General features: G+C 38.4%; 2 protein-coding genes across 2 annotated transcripts; both read left to right on the top strand.

Annotated features, from left to right (window-relative positions):
* The first annotated feature begins 8,465 nt into the window (after positions 1–8,465).
* Positions 8,466–10,633, top strand: LOC111992539 (pentatricopeptide repeat-containing protein At3g62890). The gene has a single exon (XM_024024418.2). The coding sequence runs from the start codon at positions 8,643–8,645 to the stop codon at positions 10,548–10,550; it is 1,908 nt and encodes a 635-aa protein (XP_023880186.2). The 5' UTR covers positions 8,466–8,642; the 3' UTR covers positions 10,551–10,633.
* On the top strand, positions 10,622–11,349 carry LOC111992485 (uncharacterized; the record flags this gene model as incomplete). The annotated part of the gene is given in 2 exon segments (XM_065767323.1): positions 10,622–10,730; positions 10,733–11,349. Coding segments are annotated over 2 exon segments (516 nt in total), but the record flags the coding sequence as incomplete, so codon positions are not given.
* Between the last annotated feature and the right edge of the window lie 4,931 nt (positions 11,350–16,280).

Below are 16,280 nucleotides of genomic sequence, written 5' to 3'. Positions count from 1 at the left end.
TGATAGTGTGGGGGAACTATTAGACCAAATAGTAACTATGTATACTTTGTTTATCCATGCGTCATCCCTATTACTTACTTCAGGTTCCCCATAAAACCCAGTAAACCTCCACGCATCCTCTGTACCACCATTTACAACCGCATCGATATGGTTTTTTGAAAAGCTGTCAACCCACACAACATCCTCTGCCTTCCACAAGAGAGCCAAACCACCTCCTCTACCATCATTAGGAACCATAAACAAACCATCATACTTCATTTTGCACTTTATATTTTCTATCTGCTTCTTCCCAGACCAGGTTTCTGACAAAAAAACAATTAGGGGAGCTTGTACTCGAATAAAATTTTCGAGCTCGTCCTCTGCCCGTGGGTTCCCAAGCCCATGGCAGTTCTAGGCTAGACAACTCATGGCTCTCGGCGGGGCTGCTTAGCAGCCTCCACCGTTGGTAAAGGGTTTTTACTCGAACCACAATGTTTTTTTCCTGCATGCCCTGCTTCACTTCTATCCTCATTTCCACGTACTGGTCGTTTCTTCAAGAAAGTCACTGTCTGGGTTTCAGTTGGAGTTCTTTCCTGCACCAATCTCTTCCAGCTACGGGTTTTGGAATTGTTATCATGTGGGCTGCCTTGTAAGGAGTCCAACATAACCAAATTTGAAGGAGATCCAGAGCCATCCATTTCCTTGCTATTTGGTTGGCCCATAGGCTGCAACAAGGCTATCTCAGGCCCAATTTGACTTGAGCCCACTACTGTAGAATCAAACTTTGAAATCTCAGCATCAATCCCACGCACTAAGTCCTGGAAATCCGGCTTATCACGCGCCAGGTTCTCCAAAATTTTCGTACCTCCTGTGATCACGCAATCCGATACTTTATGAGATTGCTTCGCCGGCGTAACCTCCGCAGCACCACCTTCCTCCACCTTAGACCCCATACTATGATTCCGATTAGACCCATGCATCCCGCTCCGCATTGTATCCTTCTCCGATCCTACCTCCATCTCAACTCCTCCATGGGACTCGTCACCATTCATCGCACCTGCATTCCCCTCCTCCTCAGCGCCACCCACCCTGACCGTTGTGCATTTCCTTGTGTTAAAAGTGGGAGCACGAAGCCACGCACCATACTGCCTATCACTTTCAGTCAGAGAGCCCTTGCTTCTCACCCAGAGCTCACACTCTTTATCACTGTGGGTGAGCCGGCCACACCAATAACAGAGATTTGGCAGGCGCTCATATTTAAATCTGACCCAACCAGTCTCCCCGTCCTCCAGCCTGATTTTGCGCCCTCTGCATAGAGGTTTTGATATGTCAACCCCTACTCTGAGTCGCATGAAAGTACTTCCCTCCTGATTGCCCCATTCTCTAAGCCCTGCTGTACCTCTCCACAGACTTTACCGATCTCGCCCACTGCCACTGGGTTCATAACCCCCACTGGTAAATCATGGACCTGAACCCAGAAAAATGTTCGATCAACACCAGCTCCTTTATCGCGACATTTTTTTTCCATTCGGCGCAGAGAAACTAAATGCTTATCGTAGCTCCATGGCTCTCCCAAGAGGACCCTATCCGCATCCATCTTCTCCGTAAACACAAAAAGGACCACATGACTTCCCATATCTTTGATCTCGAAACTCTTCTTCGTCTGCCACAGCTGTTTGAAGGTCCGAGCTATAGCTTCCGTGTTTAAAACTCTGCGTGTAAAGAACTTGGCAACTAAAACCTTCCCTCCTGTCGTCTCATAGATCTGACCACTATACTCGTTCTCCTCCTCCTCTGATAGCGAAAGTTTTTCCATAGCACTGACAAGTCTTCCATGATTAACCAGGTAAACTACGTTGAAAACCAGAGAGTTTACTGACTTTGTGAAAGAGACTGCACTAGTGTAAGAGACACACTAAAAGCCTAAACCCTAGAGTTAGGCACAACTTTCACTAGGCGGCTAGGGTTTTGGCAGGAGCCTCCCCTAGACGTCAGAGAAACTTTTTTCCCCCGAAGTGTCCAACCACCTATGCTTCCAAATATCTATTGAAGAGCCATCTCCAATACGCCATCTAGCACCCTTGCAGATAACATCCCTTGCATGCATTATACTTTTCCATGCAAAGGAGCTACGTGGGTTGATTTCAGCATCAAGGATACAACCCGAAGGGAAATATTTTGGTTTGAACACTTTGTAAAGCAAAGTATCTTTTTCATGGCAAAATCTCCACACCTGCTTACCAAGGAGTGCATCATTGAATTGTCGAAGATCTCGGAACCCCATACCTCCAAGGGATTTTGAGGAGCACAGCGTCCTCCACTTCACCCATTGCATTTTCCTTGTATTATCTTGATTTCCCCACCAAAATTTGTGGATCATAGACTCTATGTCTTTGATCAACCCAAGTGGCAATCTAAACACATTCATAGAATAGGTAGGGATAGATTGGATCACAGCCTTAATCATAACTTCCTTCCCGGCTTGAGATAGTAGTCTCTCTTTCCACCCTTGCATCTTATTCCATATTCTCTCCTTGATCTGATTAAAGCATGCTTTCTTCTGCCTCCCCACAAAGGACGGCAACCCCAAATATTTATCATAGTGCTTTATGGCCGGCACTCCCAAAAGATCCTTAATCTCCTGTTGCACTTCTTCAGGCGTATTCCGACTGAAGAATAAAGTGGTCTTGGACTTGTTCACCTGTTGGCCTGAAGCAATTTCATACCAATCAAGGAGGAGCTGAATTTTTTGGCATTCAATTGCATTTGACCTACAAAACAAAAGGCAATCATCTGCAAAAAACAGGTGAGTAATCTTTGGACCCTGTCGACATAGAGATAGGCCCGTAATTTCCTTATCCTTAGCTGCTTTGCATAAAAGAGCATTTAGTCCCTCTGCACAAAACAGAAAGAGAAAAGGAGAAAGAGGATCGTCCTGTCTCAAACCACGTGAAGGCTGAATAAAGCCTTTGGGCTCTCCATTAATGAGTATGGAATATGTAACTATTGATACACACTGCATAATCATTTCAACCCAAGATTCTGTAAAGCCCATACTCAAAAGAATCTTCTCCAAAAAACTCCATTCCACCCTGTCATAGGCCTTGCTCATATCGAGCTTCATGGCCATATACCCCTCTCTTCCTGTACATTGTGAATTCATGTAATGCAAAGACTCGAAAGCTATCAAGATATTGTCAGTGATGAGTCTATCAGCAATGAAAGCACTTTGAGCCTCTGAAATTATAGAATTTAGGATGGGTTTGAGTCTATTTGCAATAACTTTACTAATGATTTTATAAAGCACATTGCATAAACTGATGGGTCTAAATTCAGTAACACTTTCAGGATTGCAAACCTTAGGGATTAAAGTAATGAAAGTGTGATTAATGGATTTGAGGAGAGTACTAGAATTCAAACAGGATAGGACAGCTTCAGTGACTTCTGTGCTTATATTTTGCCAAAAGGACTGGTACAAAATAGGTGGCATCCCATCTGGACCTGGAGCTTTTAAAGGTGCCATTTGTTTGATAGCTACATCCACCTCTTCCTTGCTGTAGGGCTTCACCAATTCAGCATTCATACTATCAGAAACAACCTTATTTACTCCCTCCAAAAGTCGGTCAATGTAACGGGCATTTGATGACGTAAAGAGCTTGGTGTAAAAATCAACAAATATTGAAGACACCACCTCTTCCTCTGCCTGTCATACCCCTTCATCATCTTTGATTCCCTTTATAAAATTCCTTCTTTTCCTTTGGGTAGCCACCGCATGAAAATACTTAGTATTCTTGTCTCCTTTTGCCAACCATTGTGTTCTTGCTCTCTGTTTCCACATTCGGCTTTCCTTGTCCAACAGAATATTGAGTTCACGTTTGAGAGTGACAACTGCCTCATAGTCTCCACCTTTGGCAGCCGATTCTTGCGCTTTCCATAGTAACTCCTTCTTCCTTGCAATCTGAGACTTTATACTTCCAAAGTGCTCCTTACTCCAAGACTTCAACATTTCCTTACACTTCTTCAGCTTCTTTGTTACCTTAAACATGGGAGTCCCTTGGTGATCAACTTGCCAAGCTCTCACCACCGTATCACTACATCCATTGTCGGCTAGCCACATTTCTTCAAACCTGAATGGACGTCTACTCCATCGTTGGGCTTCATTGTTGGGATTGAAAGTAAGATTGATAGGCCTATGATCCGAAGAATAGCAATGAAGGTGGCGGACTGTAGCAGCTGGAAACTTTGATAACCAATCATAGTTGGCCACTCCCCTGTCAAGACGTTCCCAAATCAAATGTCCGTGTCTTCTACCATGCCAAGTAAATTCTGGACCTGTAAAACCAAGATCCATGAAACCACAAAAATCTAAAGTGTCTCGAAAAGCTTGCATCTGGGCATGTGGCCGAAGTCTCCCACCTCTCTTTTCTTCCATGTGTAAAAGTTCATTAAAATCACCCATGCAGCACCAAGGTAAGTGTGGCTTTGATTTTAACATACGAAGCATACTCCATGCGTCATCCCTATTACTTACTTCAGGTTCCCCATAAAACCCAGTAAACCTCCACGCATCCTCTGTACCACCATTTACAACCGCATCGATATGGTTTTTTGAAAAGCTGTCAACCCACACAACATCCTCTGCCTTCCACAAGAGAGCCAAACCACCTCCTCTACCATCATTAGGAACCATAAACAAACCATCATACTTCATTTTGCACTTTATATTTTCTATCTGCTTCTTCCCAGACCAGGTTTCTGACAAAAAAACAATTAGGGGAGCTTGTACTCGAATAAAATTTTCGAGCTCGTCCTCTGCCCGTGGGTTCCCAAGCCCATGGCAGTTCTAGGCTAGACAACTCATGGCTCTCGGCGGGGCTGCTTAGCAGCCTCCACCGTTGGTAAAGGGTTTTTACTCGAACCACAATGTTTTTTTCCTGCATGCCCTGCTTCACTTCTATCCTCATTTCCACGTACTGGTCGTTTCTTCAAGAAAGTCACTGTCTGGGTTTCAGTTGGAGTTCTTTCCTGCACCAATCTCTTCCAGCTACGGGTTTTGGAATTGTTATCATGTGGGCTGCCTTGTAAGGAGTCCAACATAACCAAATTTGAAGGAGATCCAGAGCCATCCATTTCCTTGCTATTTGGTTGGCCCATAGGCTGCAACAAGGCTATCTCAGGCCCAATTTGACTTGAGCCCACTACTGTAGAATCAAACTTTGAAATCTCAGCATCAATCCCACGCACTAAGTCCTGGAAATCCGGCTTATCACGCGCCAGGTTCTCCAAAATTTTCGTACCTCCTGTGATCACGCAATCCGATACTTTATGAGATTGCTTCGCCGGCGTAACCTCCGCAGCACCACCTTCCTCCACCTTAGACCCCATACTATGATTCCGATTAGACCCATGCATCCCGCTCCGCATTGTATCCTTCTCCGATCCTACCTCCATCTCAACTCCTCCATGGGACTCGTCACCATTCATCGCACCTGCATTCCCCTCCTCCTCAGCGCCACCCACCCTGACCGTTGTGCATTTCCTTGTGTTAAAAGTGGGAGCACGAAGCCACGCACCATACTGCCTATCACTTTCAGTCAGAGAGCCCTTGCTTCTCACCCAGAGCTCACACTCTTTATCACTGTGGGTGAGCCGGCCACACCAATAACAGAGATTTGGCAGGCGCTCATATTTAAATCTGACCCAACCAGTCTCCCCGTCCTCCAGCCTGATTTTGCGCCCTCTGCATAGAGGTTTTGATATGTCAACCCCTACTCTGAGTCGCATGAAAGTACTTCCCTCCTGATTGCCCCATTCTCTAAGCCCCTGCTGTACCTCTCCACAGACTTTACCGATCTCGCCCACTGCCACTGGGTTCATAACCCCCACTGGTAAATCATGGACCTGAACCCAGAAAAATGTTCGATCAAACACCAGCTCCTTTATCGCGACATTTTTTTTCCATTCGGCGCAGAGAAACTAAATGCTTATCGTAGCTCCATGGCTCTCCCAAGAGGACCCTATCCGCATCCATCTTCTCCGTAAACACAAAAAGGACCACATGACTTCCCATATCTTTGATCTCGAAACTCTTCTTCGTCTGCCACAGCTGTTTGAAGGTCCGAGCTATAGCTTCCGTGTTTAAAACTCTGCGTGTAAAGAACTTGGCAACTAAAACCTTCCCTCCTGTCGTCTCATAGATCTGACCACTATACTCGTTCTCCTCCTCCTCTGATAGCGAAAGTTTTTTCCATAGCACTGACAAGTCTTCCATGATTAACCAGGTAAACTACGTTGAAAACCAGAGAGTTTACTGACTTTGTGAAAGAGACTGCACTAGTGTAAGAGACACACTAAAAGCCTAAACCCTAGAGTTAGGCACAACTTTCCACTAGGCGGCTAGGGTTTTGGCAGGAGCCTCCCCCTAGACGTCAGAGAAACTTTTTTATCTTGCCTAAAATGTTATGAGTATTATTTAAACTAGTAGCAGAGACCTGTGCAATGTGTAGAAAAATATGATATGATTATTTTTTATTGGATAATTATTGAATTAATATATTAAATTGTATATTTTTAAAAATTCAATATGTGTTATTTGAATTTATGTTTTAAATTAGAAGTTTTTTGTAGTGTAACAAAATATATTTTGTAGTTAGGTATTTTATATAGTGAGATATGTATGAAAACACAATGCAATAATTTTTTTTTTTTAAATTGATAGTGTGGGGGAACTATTAGACCAAATTATAACTATGTATACTTTGTTTATTACTATACAGATGTATGTGACTCAACTCTTATAGATATATTTTTCTCCATTTTCTCCACACACAAAAAAAAGATATATTTTTCTCCAAAAGATAGATCCACATCTCTTTCTTCCTCACAATTGAAACTTTTTTTTTTTTTTTTTTTGAGAAAGCCTCACAATTGAAACTAAGTGAAAAAGTAAATAAAGATAACTATGCAATAAATCATTATCAATAAATCATATATCATAAAGTGGAAATATAAAATAAAATAAACTGCAAAAAGAAAAAGTTTCTTAAGTATCTATACATAAAAACATTAATAACATAATGATTCTCTAAAGTAAATTATATTTTATCTTATTCTTTTTTTGGCATTTTCAGTAAAGATAATCAACTAAGCAAAGTAAAAGCTTACCAAAAAAAGTTCAAATTAACTAAAAATTTGATGGTGGAGATGCTAATTATTTGTAATAAAATGACCAAAATAAAAATAACAAATAGATTTGAGAAAAACACATAAGATTTCTAAAAGAAATTTTACCAAATACATGGGATGCAATGCAACAACACAAAATTACTATACTAAATATTCTTTGACATTTTTTATACTCTACAAATAAAACAACTTTATTCACTTTTTGTCACAATATAGACTATAAAGCAATTACAATGTTTATTATAATCTACCCCCCTTGAGGTTATTTTATAAGCACTTTGATTGAAATCAAAATATGCATTTTATTTCTTTATTATTTTTTGCCCAAAGGCAAGTTAGCCTACCAGATAATCCAAATGATTATCATAAGGACCTACTACCATATAGCAATTTTTCATAAATGTTTGTTGTGGGGAGAATTTTTGTTCAACCCCGCAATCATGTTTGTAGTGGTAGAGGTGTGCCTTGCACTTCGGTGTCCTGGCAACAAAACCTTGAAGGGATAGAAGCTCAAGATGTTGCGCCCTAAGCATGCCTGTGGCCTGCCCCTAAAGAGGACAATACTGGAGATGGGCACTGCCCTCAAAAGCGCCTTTTTGTGAGGAGAATTTTCATTCAACCCCGCAATCATGTTTGTCCTCTTTGGGGAGCCAGGCCCTCAAGGTTTTGATCTAAAGGGGTGGGAGCGAGTCCCACATCGCTTAAAGAAGCGCCCTATTCATGCTTTATATGCCTTTGGAACTTGCATGAGTGTACCACTACAACACTTCAGAAGTGCTTGTAGTGGTACACTCATTTGAAAATTTTAAAATTAAAAAAAAAACTCTCGATTACGAGAACCAACAATATGGATACGTATTGTATCATGTACAAAAAATTTTGTATTGTAAAATTATTTGTACCTTACGATACAAACATATAGGTTTAAAATGAGATTTTTTTTTTTTTTTTTAACGTTTAAAATGAGTTTTTTTTTTTTTTTAATTTGTGCTTTTATTTTAGATCAACAAATTTGTACCTTACGATACAAACATATAGGTTTAAAATGAGATTTTTTTTTTTTTTTTTAACGTTTAAAATGAGTTTTTTTTTTTTTTTAATTTGTGCTTTTATTTTAGATCAACAAATTGTTATACTTGTTTTAACACAAAATTATTTTGAGTTTAATAAAATACCATGTTCATGATTTTTTTTCCCCTCTTCTTTTTCTCCTACAAAATTTGTGTAGAGGACTACACATTTGACCCGTCACTTTCATATTTGCAAATTTCTTCTCTATGCCAAGAAGAAATATGAAGAAAAAAATTTATTAAAATAAAAGAACAAGAAAATATAGTAAACGTTGATGATAACGAAGAAATATAATTGAAAGATGATGAATATGCCGAGCAATTCACATCTTAAACCCGCCACTTCTTACCCACCAAACTTTCAAAATCTCTGGTAAGATTAGAACACAGCGATTTTGCTTTACATTTATGTTTGCAAAGAGACCCAAACCCCTCCTTTCGCTCCCAAAACAACAACTCTCAAATCCTCACTTCTTCTTCTCAACACCTACTACACTTCACACACCTCTGTCTTCTCTCCCACCACGCCCTTCCATTAACCAAACCAAGCAAGCCCATGCCCAAATCATCGTTTCCGGCCTCGCCGCCAATGCCAGCTTCACGGGTCACCTCCTCGCCTCTCTTGCTCTCTCCCCATCAACCCCATTTGCCTATTCACTCTCCATTTATCAAACAATCCAATACCCATCTCTTTTCGCCTCCAATAACATGATCCGGTGCCTCGCCAAGAGCGAGTCGCCTCGTGAATCGGTTGTGCTTTACTCGTGTATTCTGGGAAGGAATTTGATACCCAATAACCATACTTATACGTTTTTGTTGCAAGCTTGTAGTAAAGCTTTGGCTATATATGAAGGGACTCAGGTTCATACCCATGTGGTGAAACTTGGTTTTTGTGAGGATGTGTTTGTTAGGAATGCTTTGATTCATTTGTATTCTGCTTGTTGTTGGGTAGAATGTTCGAAACGGGTCTTCGAGGAGAATGGCCATTGTCGAGATGTTGTTACTTGGAATTCAATGCTAGCCGGGTTTTTAAGAGATGGGCGGATTGGTGATGCGGAGAAAGTGTTTGATGAAATGCCTGAAAGAGATGTTATCTCGTGGAGTACGATGATTATGGGTTATGTGCAGAATGGACAGTTGGAAGAAGGGTTGGAGTGCTTTAAGGAGATGAGAGAGAAGGGGTTGAGGCCGAATGAGGCCATATTGGTCACGGTGCTATCGGCATCGGCCCAAATGGGTTTGCTTGAAAATGGTAGATTAGTTCATTCCATTGTAGATTCATTGAATTTTCCGATGACTGTTTCCCTTGGTACAGCGCTAGTTGACATGTATGCAAAATGTGGTTTCATTGAACAGTCTAAACTCTTGTTCCACAATATGCCCCGGAGAGATATTTCGTCATGGAATGCCATGATTTGTGGGTTGGCCTCGCATGGCCTTGGAAAGGAAGCAATTGCACTTTTTGAAAGGTTCATAAATGAAGGTTTTCATCCAGTGAGTGTGACTTTCATTGGGGTCTTGAATGCCTGTAGCAGGGCAGGTTTGGTCAGTGAGGGCAGGCATTATTTCAAGCTCATGACAGAAAAGTATGATATTGAGCTGGAGATGGAGCATTATGGGTGTATGGTTGATCTATTGAGCCGTGCTGGATTTGTTGATGAAGCTGTAGAATTGATTGAGAAGATGCAAGCTCTGCCAGATCCGGTATTGTGGGCAACATTGCTTGGTGCTTGTAAGATTCATGGATCAGTAGAACTGGGTGAAAATATTGGAAATAAGTTAATACAATTGGATCCAACCTATGACGGACATTATGTACAATTAGCCAGTATATATGCCAAAGCAAGGAAATGGGAAGATGTGGTTCGAGTTCGGAGATTAATGGTGGAGCAAAACACTAATAAAGTTGCAGGTTGGAGTTTGATTGAAGCACAGGGCAGAGTTCATCAATTTGTGGCAGGGTATAGAGAGCATGAGCGTTCTTTGGAGATCTACAAAATGCTTGAGACAATTGGAACTCGAATAGCAGAAGCTGGTTACTCTCCAAAGATTTCATCTGTATTGCATGATATTGGGGAAGAAGAAAAAGAGAATGTAGTTAAAGAGCATAGTGAGAGGCTGGCAATTGCTTATGGTATGTTAGTAACAAAGGTTGGGGATTGCATTCGAATTGTGAAGAATTTGAGGGTTTGTGAGGATTGTCATGAGGCGAGCAAGATGATTTCCAAGGTGTTTGAGAGAGAAATTATAGTGAGAGATTATAGCAGATTTCATCATTTCAAGGAGGGAAAATGTTCTTGTCTTGATTATTGGTAATGCTTAACTTTAAACCATCAAGAAGATCTATTTGATCTTCTGATTCTTCTGGAAGCTTTCGCTGCTAAATTACCAATGCTGAGCGGGATAATCATCCAGTTCTATTAGCTGCTGTTGTTGTTGCTGCTGCAAGAAGCACTTTGCGTCCACCTTCCTTGCAAACTCTTCTGGAGGATGTGCCTTAGTTGGGGATTCTGATAAAAGTTCCAGAAGTAGGAAGCTGAAGCATGATGTAACTCTGGAGGTAAATGAACTCATTCATGATATTGCCACTTGCCTTGAAGAGATTACTGAGCAAGAAGTAGAGCACATTCATCAAATTGAGGTAATATTAACTTTAGGAAGTTCAAGAACAGTCTTGGAATTTCTTTGCGTCACAAAGGTGAAAAAGAAATCATCTCGGATGTTTGTTGCAGAGGGTGCTCCAAGGTATCATCAGGGACATCTTCTTGCAAAAGAATTGGTCACAAGGGGTCTACGGACCACACTAATTACTGAATCTGCAGTTTTTGCCATGATTTCCCATGCAAACATGGTTATAGTTGCAGCACTTGCTGTCATGGCCAGTGGCAGTATTACAGCATATTAGCACCTATTGGGTTCAAGCATTTAGAACTAGAAGCGGAGGTACATTGGACTCGGGGCAAGACAAGAAATTCGATTTAGACTGATTGTCCATTTGCATGGATGACCAACGACTACACCAATGAGGATTTCTAGAGAATTTCCCTACATATAAGTCATTAACTGACCTGCGTTTGTGATTTTTTGGCATAAAGAGATGTGAAATGTTAGTGCTGATTTATTAATCTCTTTCATTAAAGGTATGCTCATCATTCATCGAGTGGGCAATGAAATCATACATACATATATATATATATATATATAAATTTAAGTATCCAAGTTTTCTTTTCTTTTTTATCCTTTTTTTGCTCCAACTCTCCCTCTCTAGTGCACAAATATACGGGGTGTCCTAGTAGCTTAGATGTTGGAAAATCCAATGAAACTTATAATCTTCTTTCACTCTTCCCAACTAATTTTTTCTGCCATTGCTATTCACTGAATCACTGACTACTACTAGACCTGGTGACAGCAAAATTGTTATACATGCAACTTTTTAATATTAGTAATTTTGACAAGTACCATTCACCAAAAAAAAAATTTTGACAAGTACCTGGTGGATCTTGCAACTATACCCTTACGTATATGCTTGTAACAAATACAACCATAAACACGAAGTGCACTAGGAATCCACTGGCACTGGATAATAATAATAATATTCTTGAATGAGAAAAATGCCAATCATAGAGCTGATCGTAGAGCTGCTGCACTTAACAAGTTCTCACTTGTAAAAGGAAAAGGCACACAAAGCCAGAGTTATAATTTGTCTCACCAAAAGTTAACTACACACTGGCCATATTATGAAGAGATTAAAGCTTTAATTTGCCTTGCCCATGATTGTTTCATACGGATTCTCTATCATTTTTTTTTAATGATATTATTTTATAATTGCCAGTTTAAAGATTCCATGTATTCTATAGTTGTGGGTTCTGATTAGTTCAACTGGTAAAGTCTCTGATAATTAAATAAGAAATTTGAGATTTAATTCTCGTTTACACCAAAAACTAATTAGTATATTAATCTAATGATAAAAGACACAATTATCAAAAGTAGACGTCATAAATTGAAAAAAAAAAAAATTATCCTATAGTTATATATGGATGACCAACGACTACACCAATGAGGATTTCTAGAGAATTTCCCTACATATAAGTCATTAACTGACCTGCGTTTGTGATTTTTTGGCATAAAGAGATGTGAAATGTTAGTGCTGATTTATTAATCTCTTTCATTAAAGGTATGCTCATCATTCATCGAGTGGGCAATGAAATCATACATACATATATATATATATATATATAAATTTAAGTATCCAAGTTTTCTTTTCTTTTTTATCCTTTTTTTGCTCCAACTCTCCCTCTCTAGTGCACAAATATACGGGGTGTCCTAGTAGCTTAGATGTTGGAAAATCCAATGAAACTTATAATCTTCTTTCACTCTTCCCAACTAATTTTTTCTGCCATTGCTATTCACTGAATCACTGACTACTACTAGACCTGGTGACAGCAAAATTGTTATACATGCAACTTTTTAATATTAGTAATTTTGACAAGTACCATTCACCAAAAAAAAAATTTTGACAAGTACCTGGTGGATCTTGCAACTATACCCTTACGTATATGCTTGTAACAAATACAACCATAAACACGAAGTGCACTAGGAATCCACTGGCACTGGATAATAATAATAATATTCTTGAATGAGAAAAATGCCAATCATAGAGCTGATCGTAGAGCTGCTGCACTTAACAAGTTCTCACTTGTAAAAGGAAAAGGCACACAAAGCCAGAGTTATAATTTGTCTCACCAAAAGTTAACTACACACTGGCCATATTATGAAGAGATTAAAGCTTTAATTTGCCTTGCCCATGATTGTTTCATACGGATTCTCTATCATTTTTTTTTAATGATATTATTTTATAATTGCCAGTTTAAAGATTCCATGTATTCTATAGTTGTGGGTTCTGATTAGTTCAACTGGTAAAGTCTCTGATAATTAAATAAGAAATTTGAGATTTAATTCTCGTTTACACCAAAAACTAATTAGTATATTAATCTAATGATAAAAGACACAATTATCAAAAGTAGACGTCATAAATTGAAAAAAAAAAAAATTATCCTATAGTTATAAGTGTCCCTTGGGCTTATTCGTTATAATTAAGCTAGTTGTAGATCCACGCAATGCTTAGGAATAAATAATTATTTTGTATTGTAATATAATGTATAATTTTTTCTCTAAACCTTTTTGAAAATAATTTAATTGTTCTCCCTAAAAATTAAACAATTTTTATTCGGCCCAATTAGGTCTACTTCAGTCTAATTCAGTCCACTCAGTCAATTTCGGTCCCCCTTCAGTACATTTTAAACTAATTGAGCTTTAAATTGATTCTTTTTGTAGGTTTTCTTTTCAAGTTTAGCTCAAAAAAAAAAATCTTCATTTTTGGGTTGAAAAGTATGAAATTTTATTATATTTGGGCTAAACTCTTTAGTTTTGCATTAAAAAATACAAAGAAAATAGACATTATAAATTAGAAATATGAGCCCAAAAAGTGCAATAAAAATGATAAATATTCAAATGTCTTATTTAGTCCACATTGGTTCTACTCAGTCCATTCTGTAATCTTTAGTCCTATTTAGTCCATTCTTTCCACTAAAGTTTTATTTGGTTCAATTCGGCCCATTCAGTCCACATTGGCCCTATTCGGTCTACATCGATCCTATTCTATGCACTGCAGTTCTATTTGGTCCATTTTGTCCACTTTGGTTATATTCGGTCCACTTGGTTCTATTTGGTCCTATTCGGTCCTTCTTGGTCCTATTCAGTCCATGCTGTCTACTTTGATCCACTTCATTCCTATTCGTTCTATTCAGTCTTCTTTGGTCTTCTTTGGTCCATTTTGTCCACTTTGGTTCTATTCGGTTCATTTTGTCCACTTCGGTCCTATTCAGTTCAAATTGCTCATATTTGGTCTACTTAGGTCCAATCTATCCACTTCGGTCTACTCAGTCCAATATAGTCTTGTTCAGTCATTTTGTCTACTTCGGCCTATTCGTTCTTATTCAGTCCTATTCGGTCTACCTTGTTCCTATTCAGTCCTATTCTCTCTATTTGGTCCAATTCGATCCTTTCAATTGACTAATCATTTTTTTTTTAAATCAAAGAAGATTGATCTAATAATTTTAAAAAAAAAATTCATGGCCAGTGGCAGTATTACAGCATATTAGCACCTATTGGGTTCAAGCATTTAGAACTAGAAGCGGAGGTACATTGGACTCGGGGCAAGACAAGAAATTCGATTTAGACTGATTGTCCATTTGCATGGATGACCAACGACTACACCAATGAGGATTTCTAGAGAATTTCCCTACATATAAGTCATTAACTGACCTGCGTTTGTGATTTTTTGGCATAAAGAGATGTGAAATGTTAGTGCTGATTTATTAATCTCTTTCATTAAAGGTATGCTCATCATTCATCGAGTGGGCAATGAGATCATCCATACATATATATAAATATATATATATATATATATAAATTTAAGTATCCAAGTTTTCTTTTCTTTTTTTTCCTTTTTTTGCTCCAACTCTCCCTCTCTTGTGCACAAATATACGGGGTGTCCTAGTAGCTTAGATGTTGGAAAATCCAATGAAACTTATAATCTTCTTTCACTTTTCCCAACTAATTTTTTCTGCCATTGCTATTCACTGAATCACTGACTACTACTAGACCTGGTGACAGCAAAATTGTTATACATGCAACTTTTTAATATTTGTAATTTTGACAAGTAGCTGGTGGATCTTGCAAATATACCCTTACGTATATGCTTGTAACAAATACAACCATAAACCCAAAGTGCACTAGGAATCCACTGGCACTGGATAATAATAATAATATTCTTGAATGAGAAAAATGCCAATCATAGAGCTGATCATAGAGCTGCTGCACTTAACAAGTTCTTACTTGTAAAAGGAAAAGGCACACAAAGCCAGAGTTATAATTTGTCTCACCAAAAGTTAACTACACACTGGCCATATTATGAAGAGATTAAAGCTTTAATATGCCTTGCCCATGATTGTTTCATATGGTTTCTCTATCAATTTTTTTTTAATGATATTATTTTATAATTGCCAGTTTAATGATTCCATGTATTCTATAGTTGTGGGTTCCAATTAGTTCAACTGGTAAAGTCTCTGATAATTAAATAAGAAATTTGAGGTTCAATTCTTGTCTACACCAAAAACTAATTGGTATCTTAATCTAATAATAAAATACACAATTATCAAAAGTAGACTTCATAAATTGAAAAAAAAAAAAATTATCCTATAGTTATAAGTGTCCCTTGGGCTTATTCGTTATAATTAAACTAGTTGCAGACCCACGCGATGCTTAGGAATAAATAATTATTTTGAATTGTAATATAATGTATAATTTTTTCTCTGAACTTTTTTGAAGATAATTTAAATGTTCTCCCTAAAAATTAAACAATTTTTATTCGGCCTAATTAGGTCTACTTCAGTCTAATTCGGTCCACTCAGTCAATTTTGGCCCCCCTTCAGTACATTTTAAACTAATTGAGCTTTAAATTGATTCTTTTTGTAGGTTTTCTTTTCAAGTTTAGCTCAAAAAAAAATCTTCATTTTTGGGTTGAAAAGTATGAAATTTTATTCTATTTGGGCTAAACTCTTTAGTTTTGCGTTAAAAATACAAAGAAAATAGACATTATAAATTAGAAATATGAGCCCGAAAAGTGCAATAAAAATGATAAATATTCAAATGTCTTATTCGGTCCACATTGGTTCTACTCGGTCCATTTTGTAAACTTCAGCCCTATTTAGTCCACTCTTTCCACTAAAGTTTTATTCGGTTCAATTCGGCCCATTTAGTCTTATTTAGTCCACTTCGGTCTATTCAGTCCACATTGGCCCTATTCAGTCTACATCGGTCCTATTCTATCCACTTCAGTTCTATTTGGTCCATTTTGTCCATTTTGGTTATATTCGGTCGATTATGTCTCCTTTGGTTCTATTTGGTCCTTCTTGGTCCTATTCAATCCATTCTGTCTACTTTGATGCACTTCATTCCTATTCATTCTATTCAGTCTGCTTTGGT

The sequence above is a fragment of the Quercus suber genome, unplaced genomic scaffold (assembly GCF_002906115.3).
Source record: "Quercus suber isolate HL8 unplaced genomic scaffold, Cork oak 2.0 scaffold_793, whole genome shotgun sequence".
In the NCBI taxonomy this organism is placed as follows: Eukaryota; Viridiplantae; Streptophyta; class Magnoliopsida; order Fagales; family Fagaceae; genus Quercus; species Quercus suber.
The sequence above is the reverse complement of the archived record's forward strand: the minus strand, read 5'-3'. Positions and strand labels throughout refer to the sequence as shown.